The sequence below is a fragment of the Mirounga angustirostris genome, unplaced genomic scaffold (genome assembly GCF_029215605.1).
Source record: "Mirounga angustirostris isolate CCGP_5_RB_7025 unplaced genomic scaffold, mMirAng1.0.hap1 SCAF_1, whole genome shotgun sequence".
NCBI lineage: Eukaryota > Metazoa > Chordata > Mammalia > Carnivora > Phocidae > Mirounga > Mirounga angustirostris.
The window spans coordinates 207,001,224-207,015,331 of NW_026991709.1; the positions used below are offsets into that span (position 1 = coordinate 207,001,224).

General features: G+C 61.2%; 1 protein-coding gene across 1 annotated transcript in view; it reads right to left on the reverse strand.

Moving 5' to 3' along the window:
* Positions 1-11,019, reverse strand: part of NFIX (nuclear factor I X) — a 95,970-nt gene extending 84,951 nt beyond the window's left edge. Inside the window, exon 1 of the mRNA XM_045862905.3 lies at positions 10,861-11,019. Coding sequence (XP_045718861.1) covers positions 10,861-10,887 — 27 coding nt within the window. The 5' untranslated portion in view covers positions 10,888-11,019. The remainder of the gene's footprint in view (positions 1-10,860) is intronic.
* Positions 11,020-14,108: the final 3,089 nt, after the last annotated feature.

Here is a 14,108-nt window from a genome sequence, read left to right on the forward strand (position 1 = left end):
GCTGGGGGCAGCACCCCGTGAACCCCGCCCCCCTCTTGGTGCGTCAGGACGTGTATGCTTTGTGTGTTATGGTATGGGCTGTGGTCCACGGCTGTCGTGTGTCTGGTGCGCAAGCCACAGCGTGATGTATGTGTCCCTCTGTCGGTGCGGGCCTCTGTGCGTCTGTGTGTCCATTCAGGGCCGGCCCCTGCCGCAGAGGGGGGAGAGGCATCGAAGCACCCTCCCCCGAAAGTGTGTCTTTGATACTTGCAGCCTCGGCAGCGAAAAACAAGTTTCCACAGGGCCGCCTTGGGCTGAGGCCAGGCCGTCCTCAAATAACATTTGAAGTTACTTAGCAAACTTTGTTTAGTGCCGAGAGAGACAGAGAGGCCCGGGCAGCGGGCTTGGATGGGGGGGGGGGGAAGTAAACCGGTTCCTCCAAAGTCCCTTGCCCCTCTGGGGGCACGAGTGCCCAATATGGGGCTTAGTTCCCCTCCCCAAAGTTCCAGAGAGGAGGAGCAGGAATCTTGAAGCCCTGGGGGGGACCCAAGGGGGGAGGAAGGATCTGGGCACCCCACAGATAAAGCCTTGCTTTTGCCAGTCCAGGCCCTAGACTTTGGCAGGAACGCCCACCCTAGTCTCCTGGTGGCCCAGAGGCCGATTCTGGGTCCCTGGGTCTGGTTAGAAATGGAAGGGTCTACACTTTTCTGTGCTGCCCCCTTTCTGCAGCCCAGCTCTGCCAGCCTTGAAGCAGGTTGTACAAGCTGGCTCAGAGCGTGTGTCCCCCTCCAGACACACACACACGCACACCCAGAAAGCCCCTGGTGCCCACATACCCAGCCCTCCCAAACTCTCATTTCCAGGGTCCCAGCCCCAGGCAGCAGAGAAGGCCTGAGAGCCAGCAATGGCGGGTTTGGAAGTGAGGTTGGTGCCTATGGGAGGGGGAGGAGGAGGAGATGCCAAAAATGGTGAGCCATTACAGGCAAGCAGGCAAGCAAGGGAGGAAACGAGCAGGGAAGATGGAAGCCAGGCGGGCATCCTCACTGAGCTCTGGGCCGCAAAGGGGCAGCGAGAAAAGCGGTCTGGGGCCTTCCAGGGAGCAGGCCTGGGGGGACAAGCCCCAGGTGGCACGGGACAGGCCGGGGGCCGGGGGATGCGCCCAGCGCTCCCCCACCCCCACCCCAAGCTTTGAAATGGAGACTGGCAGCAGCAGCCGCTGGGCTCTGCCCGGGCATGGGGTGGGGGTGGCGGGCAGGCAGGGCGCCAAACCAAATGCCACCAGGCCGGGCACGGTGGTTGCCAGCCGGCAGCGCTGACCCCACCAGCCCCAGCCCAGAGCCCTCACGTCTAGAACTTTGGGGGTGGAGGAAGATGGGGGCCCAGCGGAAATCAGAGGGCCAACAGACAAAGCCAGGTCCCCTCAAGCCGTGGGCAGGTCCCCAAGACCCTACAAAGATGGCGTGGCCTGGCACTGCCAAGGTGACGGGCCGGGGTAAAAATAAACCGGGCCCGCCCCGGGGGAGCTAAATCGAGGGGCCCAGGTGGAAGTGCCACTCCGGGCCACCAGCTGCCCCCGCCCCACCCCCAGCTCAGAGCAGCAGGGCTGAGAACACCGGGTGCCCATCGAGGCCCAGTTTCTATACAGGAGAAACGCCAGCCATCTTGTCTCCCGGTCTTGGGCGGGCAGCATACGGTGTATCCACAAGTACGGATAATGGATGATCTCAGGCTTCAGCAACAACAGGCCGTGCACTGGGGGCAGACGGTTGGGGCAACCATGCTAAGCCACATACCCGTGACCTCTGGACTGCCCCCTCCGAGAGGGAAAAGGGCCTGTGAGGCCATACTCGAGCTGTGGCAGAGCTGCTTTGGGGGGCAGGTCAGCACCGCACCACGAGGCCTCGCAGACCACCTCTGCTAAAACAGCAGTTGCCCAGCACTTCCATGGGCCTTACCTGTTCTTTTTCTCCTAGCACCTATCACTGTCTCAAGTACTGGACACTCCCTTGTTTATCGGGTTCACTGTCTGCCCTCCCACCGGGGCTGGCACCTCTGCTGAGCCCCCAGGGCCTAGAACAGGGCCTGGCACCCGGGAGGTGCTGAGTAAATATTTGTTGAAGGAATGCACAGGCCCCCAGGGGCACCCCCAGCACTCAGGCTCCAGCTGGGTGCCCAGCAAGGTGTGGGAGAAGGCATCATGCCCTGTCGGGGTAGTGAAGGCAAGCCTGGCCAGTGGTGGTGCAGAAGTAGGTGAGCCGACCACCCACTCTCACTCTGAGCCCTGAATGGAAGAAGATCTGAAGGTCTGGGTGGTAAGGAGGGCTCAAGGGCTGACAGCTGGGTCAAGCTTCACATGGGGGTGCGGGGATGTACAGGCCCACTCTGAAATTTGGTAAAGGCCAGAAAAGAAGCTGCAATTCTGTCCCATCAGTAGGATTTAAAGTGGTGGCAATCAGAGAAGAGGCTCACCTCATAGCCCTTGACCCTGGCACTGGATATCTCTTCTTTCAGCTTCTCATCTATAAAATCAAGCGCTTACTTCATACCACGCACTACCTTAAGGCACTTTCTATAAGCCAACTCCTTTGGTCCTTACCATAACCCTGTGAGAGGAAACTAGAGGCACAGAGAGGTTGAGTGATTTGTCCAAGGTCACACAGCTAGTGAATAGCAGAGCCAGGATTCAAACCCGGGAAGTTGGCTCAGAGCCCCCGCTCTCCTAACAATGTCCAAACGTCCCAGATGCCAACAGTGCCGAACTAAAGAAATCCTGCCTTATTATACTGTCAGCCACGCACAGTAACACACACGTGGGCACAGCTAACCCCTGTCCACCTGCCTCACACGGACGGAGTCTGGGGACAAGCTGGGAAGGCGCTTAGCACTGGGTGCAGCACAGCAAGCACACAGCGCACTTCAGCCCAGCACTAGAGTTTTTAGGACATTTTGTTATAATCCTATAAAATGCGTCCTCCTTGCGCGATTCTACCAGCCCTCTCTTCTTTCTTCAGAGTCAGAAATGAAGAGGCCATGGCCAGAGGATTAAGGAGACGGCCCCACGGAGGACGAGAGTTTCAGAAATCAGCCTCGCCTCCATCCCAGACCGTCTTGATGGCTTCCAGAGCGGGACAGTTAGAATGCGGCCGCTGGGCCAGAGGACTGGGGTGTCCTGGGCCAGCGTAGGCATGTGGCTTGGAAGGCTTCTCCCCCCACCCTGAACCCCCAGGCTGTGACAAACCAGTGCAGGGATTCAGAGTCCCAAATTCCATCAGGAGAGGTCAGGGTGGTGGAATCGGCTGCGCAAAGACAGCCAGAGGGCAGGCGGGCAGAGGGGAGGCGCCAGGAGGCCAGGTCTCACCGCTCAGATGCCATTTCCCAACAGGGCCAGGTGTAACCCAGGTGTGAATGCCTTTGTGGGTGTGACGCTCATCCACATGTACGGGGCAACTTGGGACTGTAACGCCACACCGTCTGGGCCTGGGCTTATGTATGGGGCTGGGGTTGCATTTGTGACAACACCTGGGTCCCGATGAGCAAGACTGTGTGTGCGGCCCTGGCAGCATCGTCTTGTCCGTGTGTGTGTCACTGTGTGTGTCTGACAAGACCAGGGCTGAGTGTCTCCATTTCGGCACTGCTGACATCGGGGGCTGGATCACTGTTTGCGGTGGGGGCGTCTTGTGCTCTGGAGGGTGCCGGGCCGCGTCCCCGGCTTCCCCCCGCGAGATGCCAGTAGCAAACTCCCCTCCGAGCGTGATGACCGGATATGTTCCCAGACATTGCCAAGTGTGTGTGTATCGCCGTGCCTGAGAGTGTGCGAGTGTGGGCACGTGCGCCCCTGCGTCTGATGGTGGGTGGGGTGGGCCCGAGCTCGTGTGTGTGTTCCTGGGTGTCTGACAGTGTTAATTCGTGCATGTGCTATGTGCTTCTCGCTGAGTGTTTGTGGGTCCGCGCGACACTCCATAGTCCTGTGTGTCTGGCAACAGCGAGGCGTGTGTGTGTGCTGTGTGGCTCGTGACCTGCGACCGTGTGACCCTGTGTGCCCGTGTGCACGTCCCCGCACGGGTAGCCCACGCCGATGTGCTCGGGTGGGGTGGGCATCTCTAGGTGTTTGTGTGTAAAGGCAAGTCTCTTTGTGTGGGGCCGCCTGTGTCTGCGTGCTCCTGACTTAGGAAGGTGTGACGTGCCTGCGTGTGACAGCATGATTCTTTGTGCCCGCGTGTGCCGGTGACAGCGTACGACTTTGTGTGAGATGGACCCAGAATAAACCCCCAAGGTGATTCTACTGAAGCCAATATGTGGATGGAATGTCCTGGATGATTTGGCCCCCACCCCCGGGTCCTGACTGCCCCAGGCTAAGAGCCGCCTCCCCAGGCCAAGGGGGTGGGGGGCACCTCTGAGCTGCCCCGTCCTCCGACTCGGCTCCCGCAGATTCAGGTGGGGACAGACCCCCACCCTTGCCCGATCTGTGCCAGGAAGGCTGGCACTGAGCTTTCAGCCAAGGGGGCAGGGTCCTCGGCAGTGGTGGTGGCACTGCCCCCTGCCCACTGCTGGCCACCACCCCCAGCTCCCCTCAGGGTGGGGCCCCAGTAGGGGGAAAGCTCCCCAGTGCAACCCTGGCTTCCGATTGGCTACAGATCGCCGCAGTGCCCGCCACCCGCCTCCCCCTCCCCGGCTGGCGCAGCCACATCGGTAGTGGTGGTAAACGCAGCTCTGAGTTCTGGGCACAGCTGCGCCTCACAGAGGCCTGCCAGCCCCACCAGAAGCCAGACACCCCAGCTCCATGCCCCCGACCCCTCCCCACCTGCCTGCCCGGCCAGCCAGGCAGCACGGTCACCCTGGCTGCTACCCCCCTCCGGAGGCTGCCAGGCCCCGTCCACCCAGCCCCTCACCCATCAGGCCTGTGCCCCCTTGGCCAAGCCCACTTGGGGGGCCCAGGCCCCTACACACGGCCACTCCCGCTCTCAGAGGGGCTCCTCAGGAGGGGGGAGGCAACGAGGAGGGGGGGCAGGGAAGGGGGGAGCTAGCCCTTCTTTTAGTGAACGCGCCCAGAGCTGGAGCCAAAAATCGAGGAGGAGAGATATTCAGACGGAGCCAAGACGCGTTTGGCAGGAGGAGAGAGAGAGGGAGAGAGGGAGCGGGAGGAGGGGAGGAGAGAGGGAGGAAAGAGAGAGAGAGAGAGAGAAAGAAGGGGGGGGCCTCGGTTTCCAAATCTGAGCTCTCAGAGCTTCGGAGGGACAGCGGGTGGCATGGGAGGTGTGGGACCCAGGGCAGGCCTGACTGTGGGGGCAGCAGGGGCGGAGGGCTCAGGCCCGCAGAGACAGCCGGACACCCCAGCTGGCCAGGCCAGGACGGACATAGGCAGAAGCCAAGATCAATGCGCACCCGGCAGACAGAGGGAGGCCTGTGGGCGGCCCAAACACACACCCGCACCTCGCCACACAACGGGCTTCTGTCCATGCTGGGCCAGGGGCACGGGCGGGGCCCACAGCAGGGCCACCACGGCTGCCCGACCTCATGGGAAGCCGTGGAGAGGCCGGCCTGCTCCCAGCCGCTAGCCTGGCCGCCATAGCGGGCATTTCACAGGCTGCCAAAAAGCCAAAGGGGGCCAAGGAGAGGGGCCCTTGTGGTGAGATACACATTGGTGGTCACAGGGACAAGCCCAGCACGCAAAATGCCACGGGGGAGGTGACACCCGGAGACCCAGGCATCGACACGTTTGCTGACACAGGTGGACATGCATGGGAACCCACACTGATACAGCCTTTCCCACGACAGTCAGACATCCAGAGAAAACATTTCGTTGCACACTGACATGCCACGGGGACACCACGACACAAAGACGACATCGGGCACCCGCAATAAACACGGTGACACACACCCGCAACCCCACTGTTCCCGGATACACAGAGGTGGAGCGTGGGATGACCCTCGGAGACACAGGCAGGCAGTACCCAATAACGGACACATGGAGACACGGACACTTGCAGAAGGACCCACGCAGACGTTCGCGGCCACATGGCCATCTGCAGCAAAATGGTGGCTCTAAAGCCCAACACACCAGTGAACACATGCGGATCAGGGAGAATCCAGTTAGCCATTCACAGCCATCCTCCTGGCTCCTTTGCCTCCACATCTGGGGCTTTGGGGACAGGAAAATGAATACACACCCTTCTTTCCCCTACCCCAGCTGCAGGGGCGGTGGGGGGACAGGAGCTCCATCCTCAGCACTTTGTTGGAGGAAAACACAGGTGTCTGTGCGTCCTCTGCCTCTCTTGGTCCAACTGGAGGGAAGTGAGCGACCCCAAATTTGCGCTTCAAGAGCAGAGAGAACAAGGACCAAGCCGACCAAAAAGGCCAGGCTCCCAGCAGGTTGAACATGGAAGCCAGCGATCAGATGCTCACTACCAGGGGAGTTTCACCGGCAGCCACAGCTGTGTGCCCACCCCCTACACACACCCACGGTGACTGCCTGACACTGCCAGGTGCCCACATAGGATCCCCCATATGCAACCTAGCCCCATGGTGGACCCGGGTGACACCACTCGCGTGCAAATGCAGAAACAGCTCTGCAGCCACGTAGACGTCCCTGAAGCATCATCAGGACCCACCCCCAACCCCAGGCTCTTTGCCCCTCTAACGTTTGGACACTCATGTACACACACACACACTCCTGCATGCCCCAGAACAAGGCCTCGGAGCCCAGCCCCAAAGTGGGTCTGGTTGAGGTCACGGTCGAGACTAGGGAAAGGGTCAGGGCAGCCAGTGGCCCCCAAAAAGGTATCTGGTCCCCATGGGGTAGTGCAGGGCTTGTCCCTCCCCTCCTGTCCCCCGCCCTTCCCCACCATCATTTCTCCTTGCCTTGAACCCCTGCTGCCCTCTGCCTGGCTGATGGGACTCCACCCAAGGGAAAGTAGCTGGGCCATGAGCTGGCTTCCCTCCTCCCAAACTCTGCTTGCTTCCTCCTCCAGGCAGTCTACTCGGACTTCTATGGTTGAGAGGTGTTCCACCCTGCCTTCCACCCCGCCCCCCAGAAGTACTCTTCCCTCAGTTGGGAAGGCCTAGGGGTGACCTAACGATGACAACCAAGATGACTACAAGTCATTCCATTTCCTGAACACATGCTACAGGCCAGACACTGCGCTAAGCCTAATCACAGCCTGAGCGATAGGTGCTATTATTACCCATTTTATGGACCAGGAAAATCTGCAGTTCAAATCACAGGATTAGAAGATGCAGAACCAGAGTTCAAACCCTGTGCCGTCTAATGACAAAGCCCAATTCCTGACCTCTGCACCCACAGCCTCCATCTGGGACTCCTGAGGCCACACAAGACATTCCTGGCTCAGCAAGGACCCCTGACTCCAGCACCCAGCAAGAAGGGAGCATCCTGCTCCCCAAATTAAGCCAGCAGAGCCCTTGGCTCCAAGCGTCACCTGGTCCAGCCTCAAAACATCTAACAGAGTCCAACCTAGCCCCCAGCATGGCCTGCCCCATCCCAGCTCCTGCCTGCACACACCTCCCATCCCAGAAGTGGGCAAGAAGCAGGCAGGGCCAGAGCCAGGGAGAAAAGGCACCATTAAAAGGGGTCCCTACACTGCGCTAGGACGGGGAGCAACAGCATCATGGGGACAGAGAGGTGGCCACAGTGCCCCAAGGAAATAGCTGAGGCGGGGGCTTCAGGGAGGCCCCAGCCCATAGCCCCTTCCCTGCAAGGATTGCGTGTGTGGCCGCAGAGAGCGTGAACATTCTGCTGCTCATGTGGCTATGTGGTAGGAAATGTCGGCAAGTGTGCATATCTACGTACACACCCAGCTGAGCCAACAGCATTACGTCTTATATAAAAGCGTGTGTCTGTCCATCCATCTGTCCTTGACTCGGTGTGAGCAAGCGCAGGGGTGAACACACACTTGAGTCAGAGTGTATCTGGGAGGTATTGCTGTGTCTCCCTGAGCCTATGTCGATATATGCGTCCCATGTCAAGGGGGGGGGTGCGTGTGTGTGTGTGTGTGTTTATGTGTGTGTGTTGCTGGTGGGAGCGAACACAGGTCCACCATTTCCTGTGCCTGTAGGTTCCTCCATGGCCATGTGTCTGGATGATCAGCATGAGCAGGTCATTTATGTCCCCATTTTGGGGGTGGCGGTGATGTATATATGTATGTCCTCATTCTGGTGTGTGTCTGTCTGTTGGGGAAGGGGTCCCATCCATCCACCCCCTCCTGTCTGCCAAGGACTCAGGCCTAGGGCTGCAGTGGGCTCAAGCAGCGCCAGCAAGCGCCCCGCCCAGCCGCCCTGGATTTCGATGCTTTTTCCAGAAGGAGATTTCCCCCCCCACCCCCCGCCCTTCCCCCTCGCCCACAGTGCCTTTCCCCGCCAGGGCCCCGCTGCTCCAAGCTCGTTCCTGCTCAATCATTTATTGACTTTAAAATCGAAGCCAATTCTGGTTTGAAAAAAAGAAAAGGGGAAGAGAAAGAGAGAGGCCAGAGAGACAGAGAGTCCGAGACTCGTGGGGAGGGGGGGAAGCAGAGATGGGGCCAGAACCAGTCAGAGACAGAGACAGGGAGAGACAGGGATAGTCAAAGATATAGAAGGACAGAGGCTAAGAGAGAAAGAGAGAGAGAGAGACAGAAAAGGGGCAGAGCAACCAGATATAGAGACAGAGGCAGAGAAAAAGACAGAGACTGGCAGGGCAAATTATGGAAGCAGAAAGATTTGTAAAAACAGAGACTCTGGATCCAAGAGATGTGACTGTCGGGAGGGGCAGACCAGACCCTGCTGACCAGCTGACAGCAGCCTCCTGTACGGAGCTGAGGGGTACAACCCAGAGAGACCATGCCCACTCTCCTCTCCATCCACCCTGGCACACTCAGGCCTGTGACACAGAGCTGAGCTCTTGCTCCCTTCTGGGGTGTCATAGAGTCAAGCCTTGGCCATGGCCCTGAGTCTGGGTGCTACCCCAGCCCCTTCCTAGTCTTATCACCAGTGAACTGGCTGGCATTTTCTTTCCCAGGAGCGCAAGTCTTACCCAGGTCTCAGGGGGGCAGGCCAGGCTGCTGGGAGGGTAACTGGTGGGCAAGGGGCTACTCAAGCATGGGGTCTTGATCCCACTAGGCACCCCCAAACACCAGCACATAGTCCAGCCAAGCATAGCCCCAAAGGCAACCACAGCTCAGACCCCACTAGGTGGGCAGTGTTGTCATGCGGCCCAAGATAGAGCGATTGGTCAGTCAGAGGCACAGATTGGGGGGGGTCCCCCCACGCTGCCACAGTGGCCAGAGTGCCTACTTACACCTACATGCACACTGATACATACGGGGGCCTGTGTACCCTCACCAACACTCACACCCAGTTTTGTACAGGAACACCTGCTCCCTGGGCCACACATATGTCCATACCATGCAGGCCTGCCCCCGCCAACCCATAGAAGCCACATGCAGACCCCAAGATTGACACACACGTACGCACTCGCCTCTGTGGATATAGGAGTGTGGTGCGGCCGCGGCTGACACACAACCCCGACAAAGTCTCTTGCCCCTCGCCACACACCGCCACCTGGTAGCAGCCATATTCACTTGGACTCCCACTCCCATCTGTGGGCACACTTGACAGAAGGCTGACAGGGCTCAGATTGGGCAGAGAAGACAATTAAGACCCCAGGCCTGGCCTCGAGACTCTCCTTACACACAGGCCCTGCTGGCAGGCAGGGCTAGGCGGCCCCCAGGTGTCCCCTCTTCGGGGTCCGTGTTGCCAGCAGTAGCCTGGCCCCGCAGGCAGTGCTGCCAGGGCTACTGTGGGACTCTGGACGGTTCTTGTGCCCTCTCGGAGCCTGGGGCCACAACCCAGGGAAGGTGGAGTGGCAGGGCAGGCATCCCCCGCGCTTTTGCCGCCGCCGAGCGCGGCGCAGGGAAGTTCGCTGGAGGCGGGACGCGCTCTGCTCTCGCAGCGCGCCAAGGTCGGCTCTGTGGTGCTCGCGGCTGACCCGACGGCGTGGCCGCAGCACCGTCTGCGGCATCCACGGCTGCCTCCCGCCCCTCCCGCCTCCGGGCGGCAGGACGGGATTCCCCCGGCCCGCCTGGTCCACCGCGCCGCAGCCGGGGTAGCTGGGGCCGGAAAGTTTGCGCCGAGGAAAGTTTGGGGCGGTGGGGGGGGGGGCGCGGCTGCGACGTCCAGGGTCGGCCGAGAGGCGCGGCCCCGGCTGGCAGCGCGCCCGTCCCTCCCTCCCCTCCCCTAACCCTCCGAAATTTGGGAGCCCCGCCATTTTCTTAGCCCCGCTCCCATGTGAGGCCTGAACAAAGACTTTGGGGCGACGCCCGGGCCGCTCGGCCGGCCCCGGGCACCCCGGCTGCACGCAGGGGCCGCCGCCACGCGTACCGGCCGCTGCCACCCTCGGGAAAAGCTGCGCCCGCCCCATAGAGCGCCGCGAGACCCAGTCCCCGCTCTGCGCCCTCGGGACCACCCCCTGCCACTCTGTCACCCCTGCAACCACTGCCAGTGGCCACGCTGCCCGGGTGCACGCTACAGTCGCCCACCGGCCGGCGGGAGTCCACCGCACCCCAGTCGAGCGCGCGCGCACACGCACGCACACACACACACACACACACACTCCCGCTCCTCGCTCCGGGGGCAGCGCCACGCACGCAGCCGGCCACCCCAGAGCCCCCACCAGAAGTCCGCCCGGTGGCCAGGGTCGCACGCGCACCGTGACGCCCGCATGCGTGCGAGGACTGCCCACAGCACGGCTTGCACCCCGCGGCCGCCCGCAGGCTCACTCCCCCCGGGCCGCCGCGCGCCCCCTCCTGCCGCCCGCCCGCCCGCCCGCCCGCCCGCCCGCCGGCCTCCTGCGCCCGCTCCCCTCCCCGGTCGCCCAGGGGCGGCGGCCGGTACCTGGGTGAGGCAGTACGGGGAGTACATAGCTGGGCGCCCGGGCGGGAGCGCGGCGGCCGGCCGCGGCGAGGGGAGGCCCGGCAGGCGGCGGCCGCGCTCGGGCTCCGGCTCCGGCTCGGCTCCTCCGGCCTCCGCCGCGCTGCGCCCGCCCGGCCCGCGGCCCCGCGCTCGCCGCTCGCAGGCTCGGCCCCGCCGGCTCCGGGGCCGCCGCCGCCGCCGCCGCCGCCGCCGCGCTCGCCGCTGCCTCTCGCGTCCGCTGCTGCCGCCGCCGCTGCGCGTCTACTCCATGCCGCCGCCGCTCGGCCGGTCACCCTCGCCCGCCGCCGCCGCCAACGCCGCCGCCGCCGCCGCGCTGTGAAAGTGAAAGTTTAGACAAAGTTTGGAAGCGGCGCACTCCGGGGAGAGGGAGCGGGCGGGCGGCGCGGGCGGGAGGAGGGGCGCGGGGAGGGGCGGGCAGGGCGGGGGAGCGGCGGCCGGCGCGCTCACACACACACACACACGCACACGCACACACATGCACACACACGCGCGCGCGCGGGGGCGCACACCGACACAGCCACCCCGACACGTGCTGGCCCGCGTTCCATCGCAGACACACGCTGACACACAGCAGGGTTCGGACCCCGCCACACATGTCACGTACAGAACGCATTGCCACACGTTCCACGTTCCAACAACGAAGCACACACAGACACCTACACGCATACAGCATAGACACACGCCCTGGCACACCAGCCCACGACCCACACGCTGACAGGCACACAGGCCCACCATCACATGATGATAACCTGTACACACGCATTCCAACAAGGAGCCGTGTTTAGACACACCGGCGCGGGCCTCACATGGACACACACTGATACACACCAAGACACACACACACCAGGGCATGCTGACACGTACATATTCACGCTGACACACTGACAGGCATGATCACACAACCACACTGTGGAGCGCTCCAGACATACAACTCCTATATATAGACACCCAAAGGCACACACAAAGCCACACCAAAACATCTTGGCAGTAGCCAGCCAGGCACACAGAATGACACTAACACAAGGGAGATGTGTTAACACACTGTCAGACAAACATACACCGTCAGATACCCGCATGCACAAGCCCAGTGACACAGGGAAGGAGCACACTGACCCTGATACAAAGAAATACAAAGTGTCACTGATACGAAGTGACATTGGCAGTCACAACAACACAGGGACATACATAGGACACACCTGGTGCCCAGATGTACCCCTTGGCCTTGGGTACACTGACCAACAGTCCAAGGGATCACCCAGCCATGCACACAGGTATGACACACATACACCCAGGCCCCTCCCACAACCCACCCTTACGGCACTCATGCAAATACACACACACACACAAACACACTTGTACTTGGACCTGATCATGGACACACAGATCTAGGAGGTGCCACAGAGCCCAGCCTGCAGGGACAGAAATGGGCATGGAGGCCTCGGGTACATGTACACTCTGGCCACCCCCCCCCGCCCCCCGTGAGACTCCAGTCTCTCATGCAGGCCCCTGAACCCTCATTTCCAGAGCAGAAAGGAATGGGGGCCAAAGTTGGTACTGAGGACCCTGGTGTGGGGGCAGGGGGAGCCCTTAGGTGACCCCCGAGGTGGGCGGGGAGGCGGTGCCTGCAGCCCCTGGGCAGGTCCTGCCGAGACAAAGCTCTCTTCTGCTGCCAGGTATAGCCAACACCTTCTCGCCCTCCCGGGCCAAGAAGCTGTGGCAATTCTAAGCCGTGCATTGTCTGTTGGAGGGGTGTTGGTACCCAGGTGTGTGTGCACGTGCGTGCATGCAGGGCTGGCTGTGCAGGGCTGCCATGGCTGTGCCCATTGAGTCCCCTGCAAGCAGGCACAAGGGAGTGAGTGTGTGTGTGTGTATGTGATCACATGTGGTCACATTACATCATTGAGGCAGGATGACTGGAGTTGTGTCCTCAGCTGTCTGTGTGGGTCTGGGTGTTCTCTGGGGAAGAGACACAGGTCAGTGTACATCCAGGAGTCTCTTTGTGTGGACCAGTGTTGTGTAGTGGTGGGTCTCTTTGTGGACTTGGGGGTGTCTGTGAGTCAGAGAGGGTAAGCATCTGCCAGGCCCCGTGTCAAGCGCTGGCACACATATGGGTCTGTGTGTTCCAGAGGACGAGTGACGAAGGGGGCGAGTGGGCAAAGGTCCCAGTGAGTGTGTCCGTGATCGGGGTCTGGGTGGCAGAGAGTGTTAATGGGTGTTACTAGGAATGTGTTCCTGTGGGGTGGTCTTTGTGGGTCTGGGGCTGTGACGAGGATCTGTGTGTGTGTGTGTGCATGTGTCAGGGAGGGGGTCTCTGTGTGCCTGAGGGTGTGTCTGGGTCCATGTGTTGCCATTCAGTGCCCCAGGGGCTGTGTCCCTAGAACTCTGCGGGTCCCACATGGCCTCCCCCACTATGTCACAGCCGCTGCCGAGGCAAGGCCGAAGCAGAGGGAATCGATACGTCCTTAAAAATTCAAGGGCTTCTCGTAAACAGAAACTTTTAACACCGTTTAAAGTTTCAGGGCCGTTGTAGCAGCTCCTCCCCAGCACCGCTGCAGGAGGAAGGCAGGGGGCTTGTGAGCAATGGTTTGGAGAGAAGGGGCGCGGCTCATGCTGCATGGGGGACCAGGGTGGGGGGCGTGTTGTGAGGGGCTGAAAGAAGGAACAGGAAAGGGATTTAGAGATCCAGGGGGACTAGGGCCTGGATGGCTCAGGAAAGAAATGGAGAGGGTTGGGGTGTCTGGCACCTTTAATATAGCTGGGAGGCTTGGGAGGGATCTTGAGAGCCAGGCAGACACCCCCCCCCCGGGGGGGCCCTCTGAAAATTGGGCATGAAGGGCCACGCCCCTCAGAAGCCCCCTCCCCCAACTTGGGTCTGGTCCTCCCCCCACTGGCTGGCCTGTCCTCCCAGCCCTGTCCACCAGTCATGCCAGACCCTGGGGCTGGGTTCTGCCCATATCCCTGCCACACATACCCAAGTTCATCACACACACACTGACGCTTTCGGACAGAAAGGCCCTCAGAGCAGTTGTACACATGTGGTCAGCTTGAAACATACATGTCCATTCCCCCATGCACCCACATCACCAGTACTTCCTGTCAAACCCAGACCCCACCTACACGGGACCCCCACGAGAATGTCAGCCCTCGGAGGGCAGGGCCTTTTGTCTTGTTTCTTACTGTGTGCCCAGCGCTTGACACGAGGCCTGGCA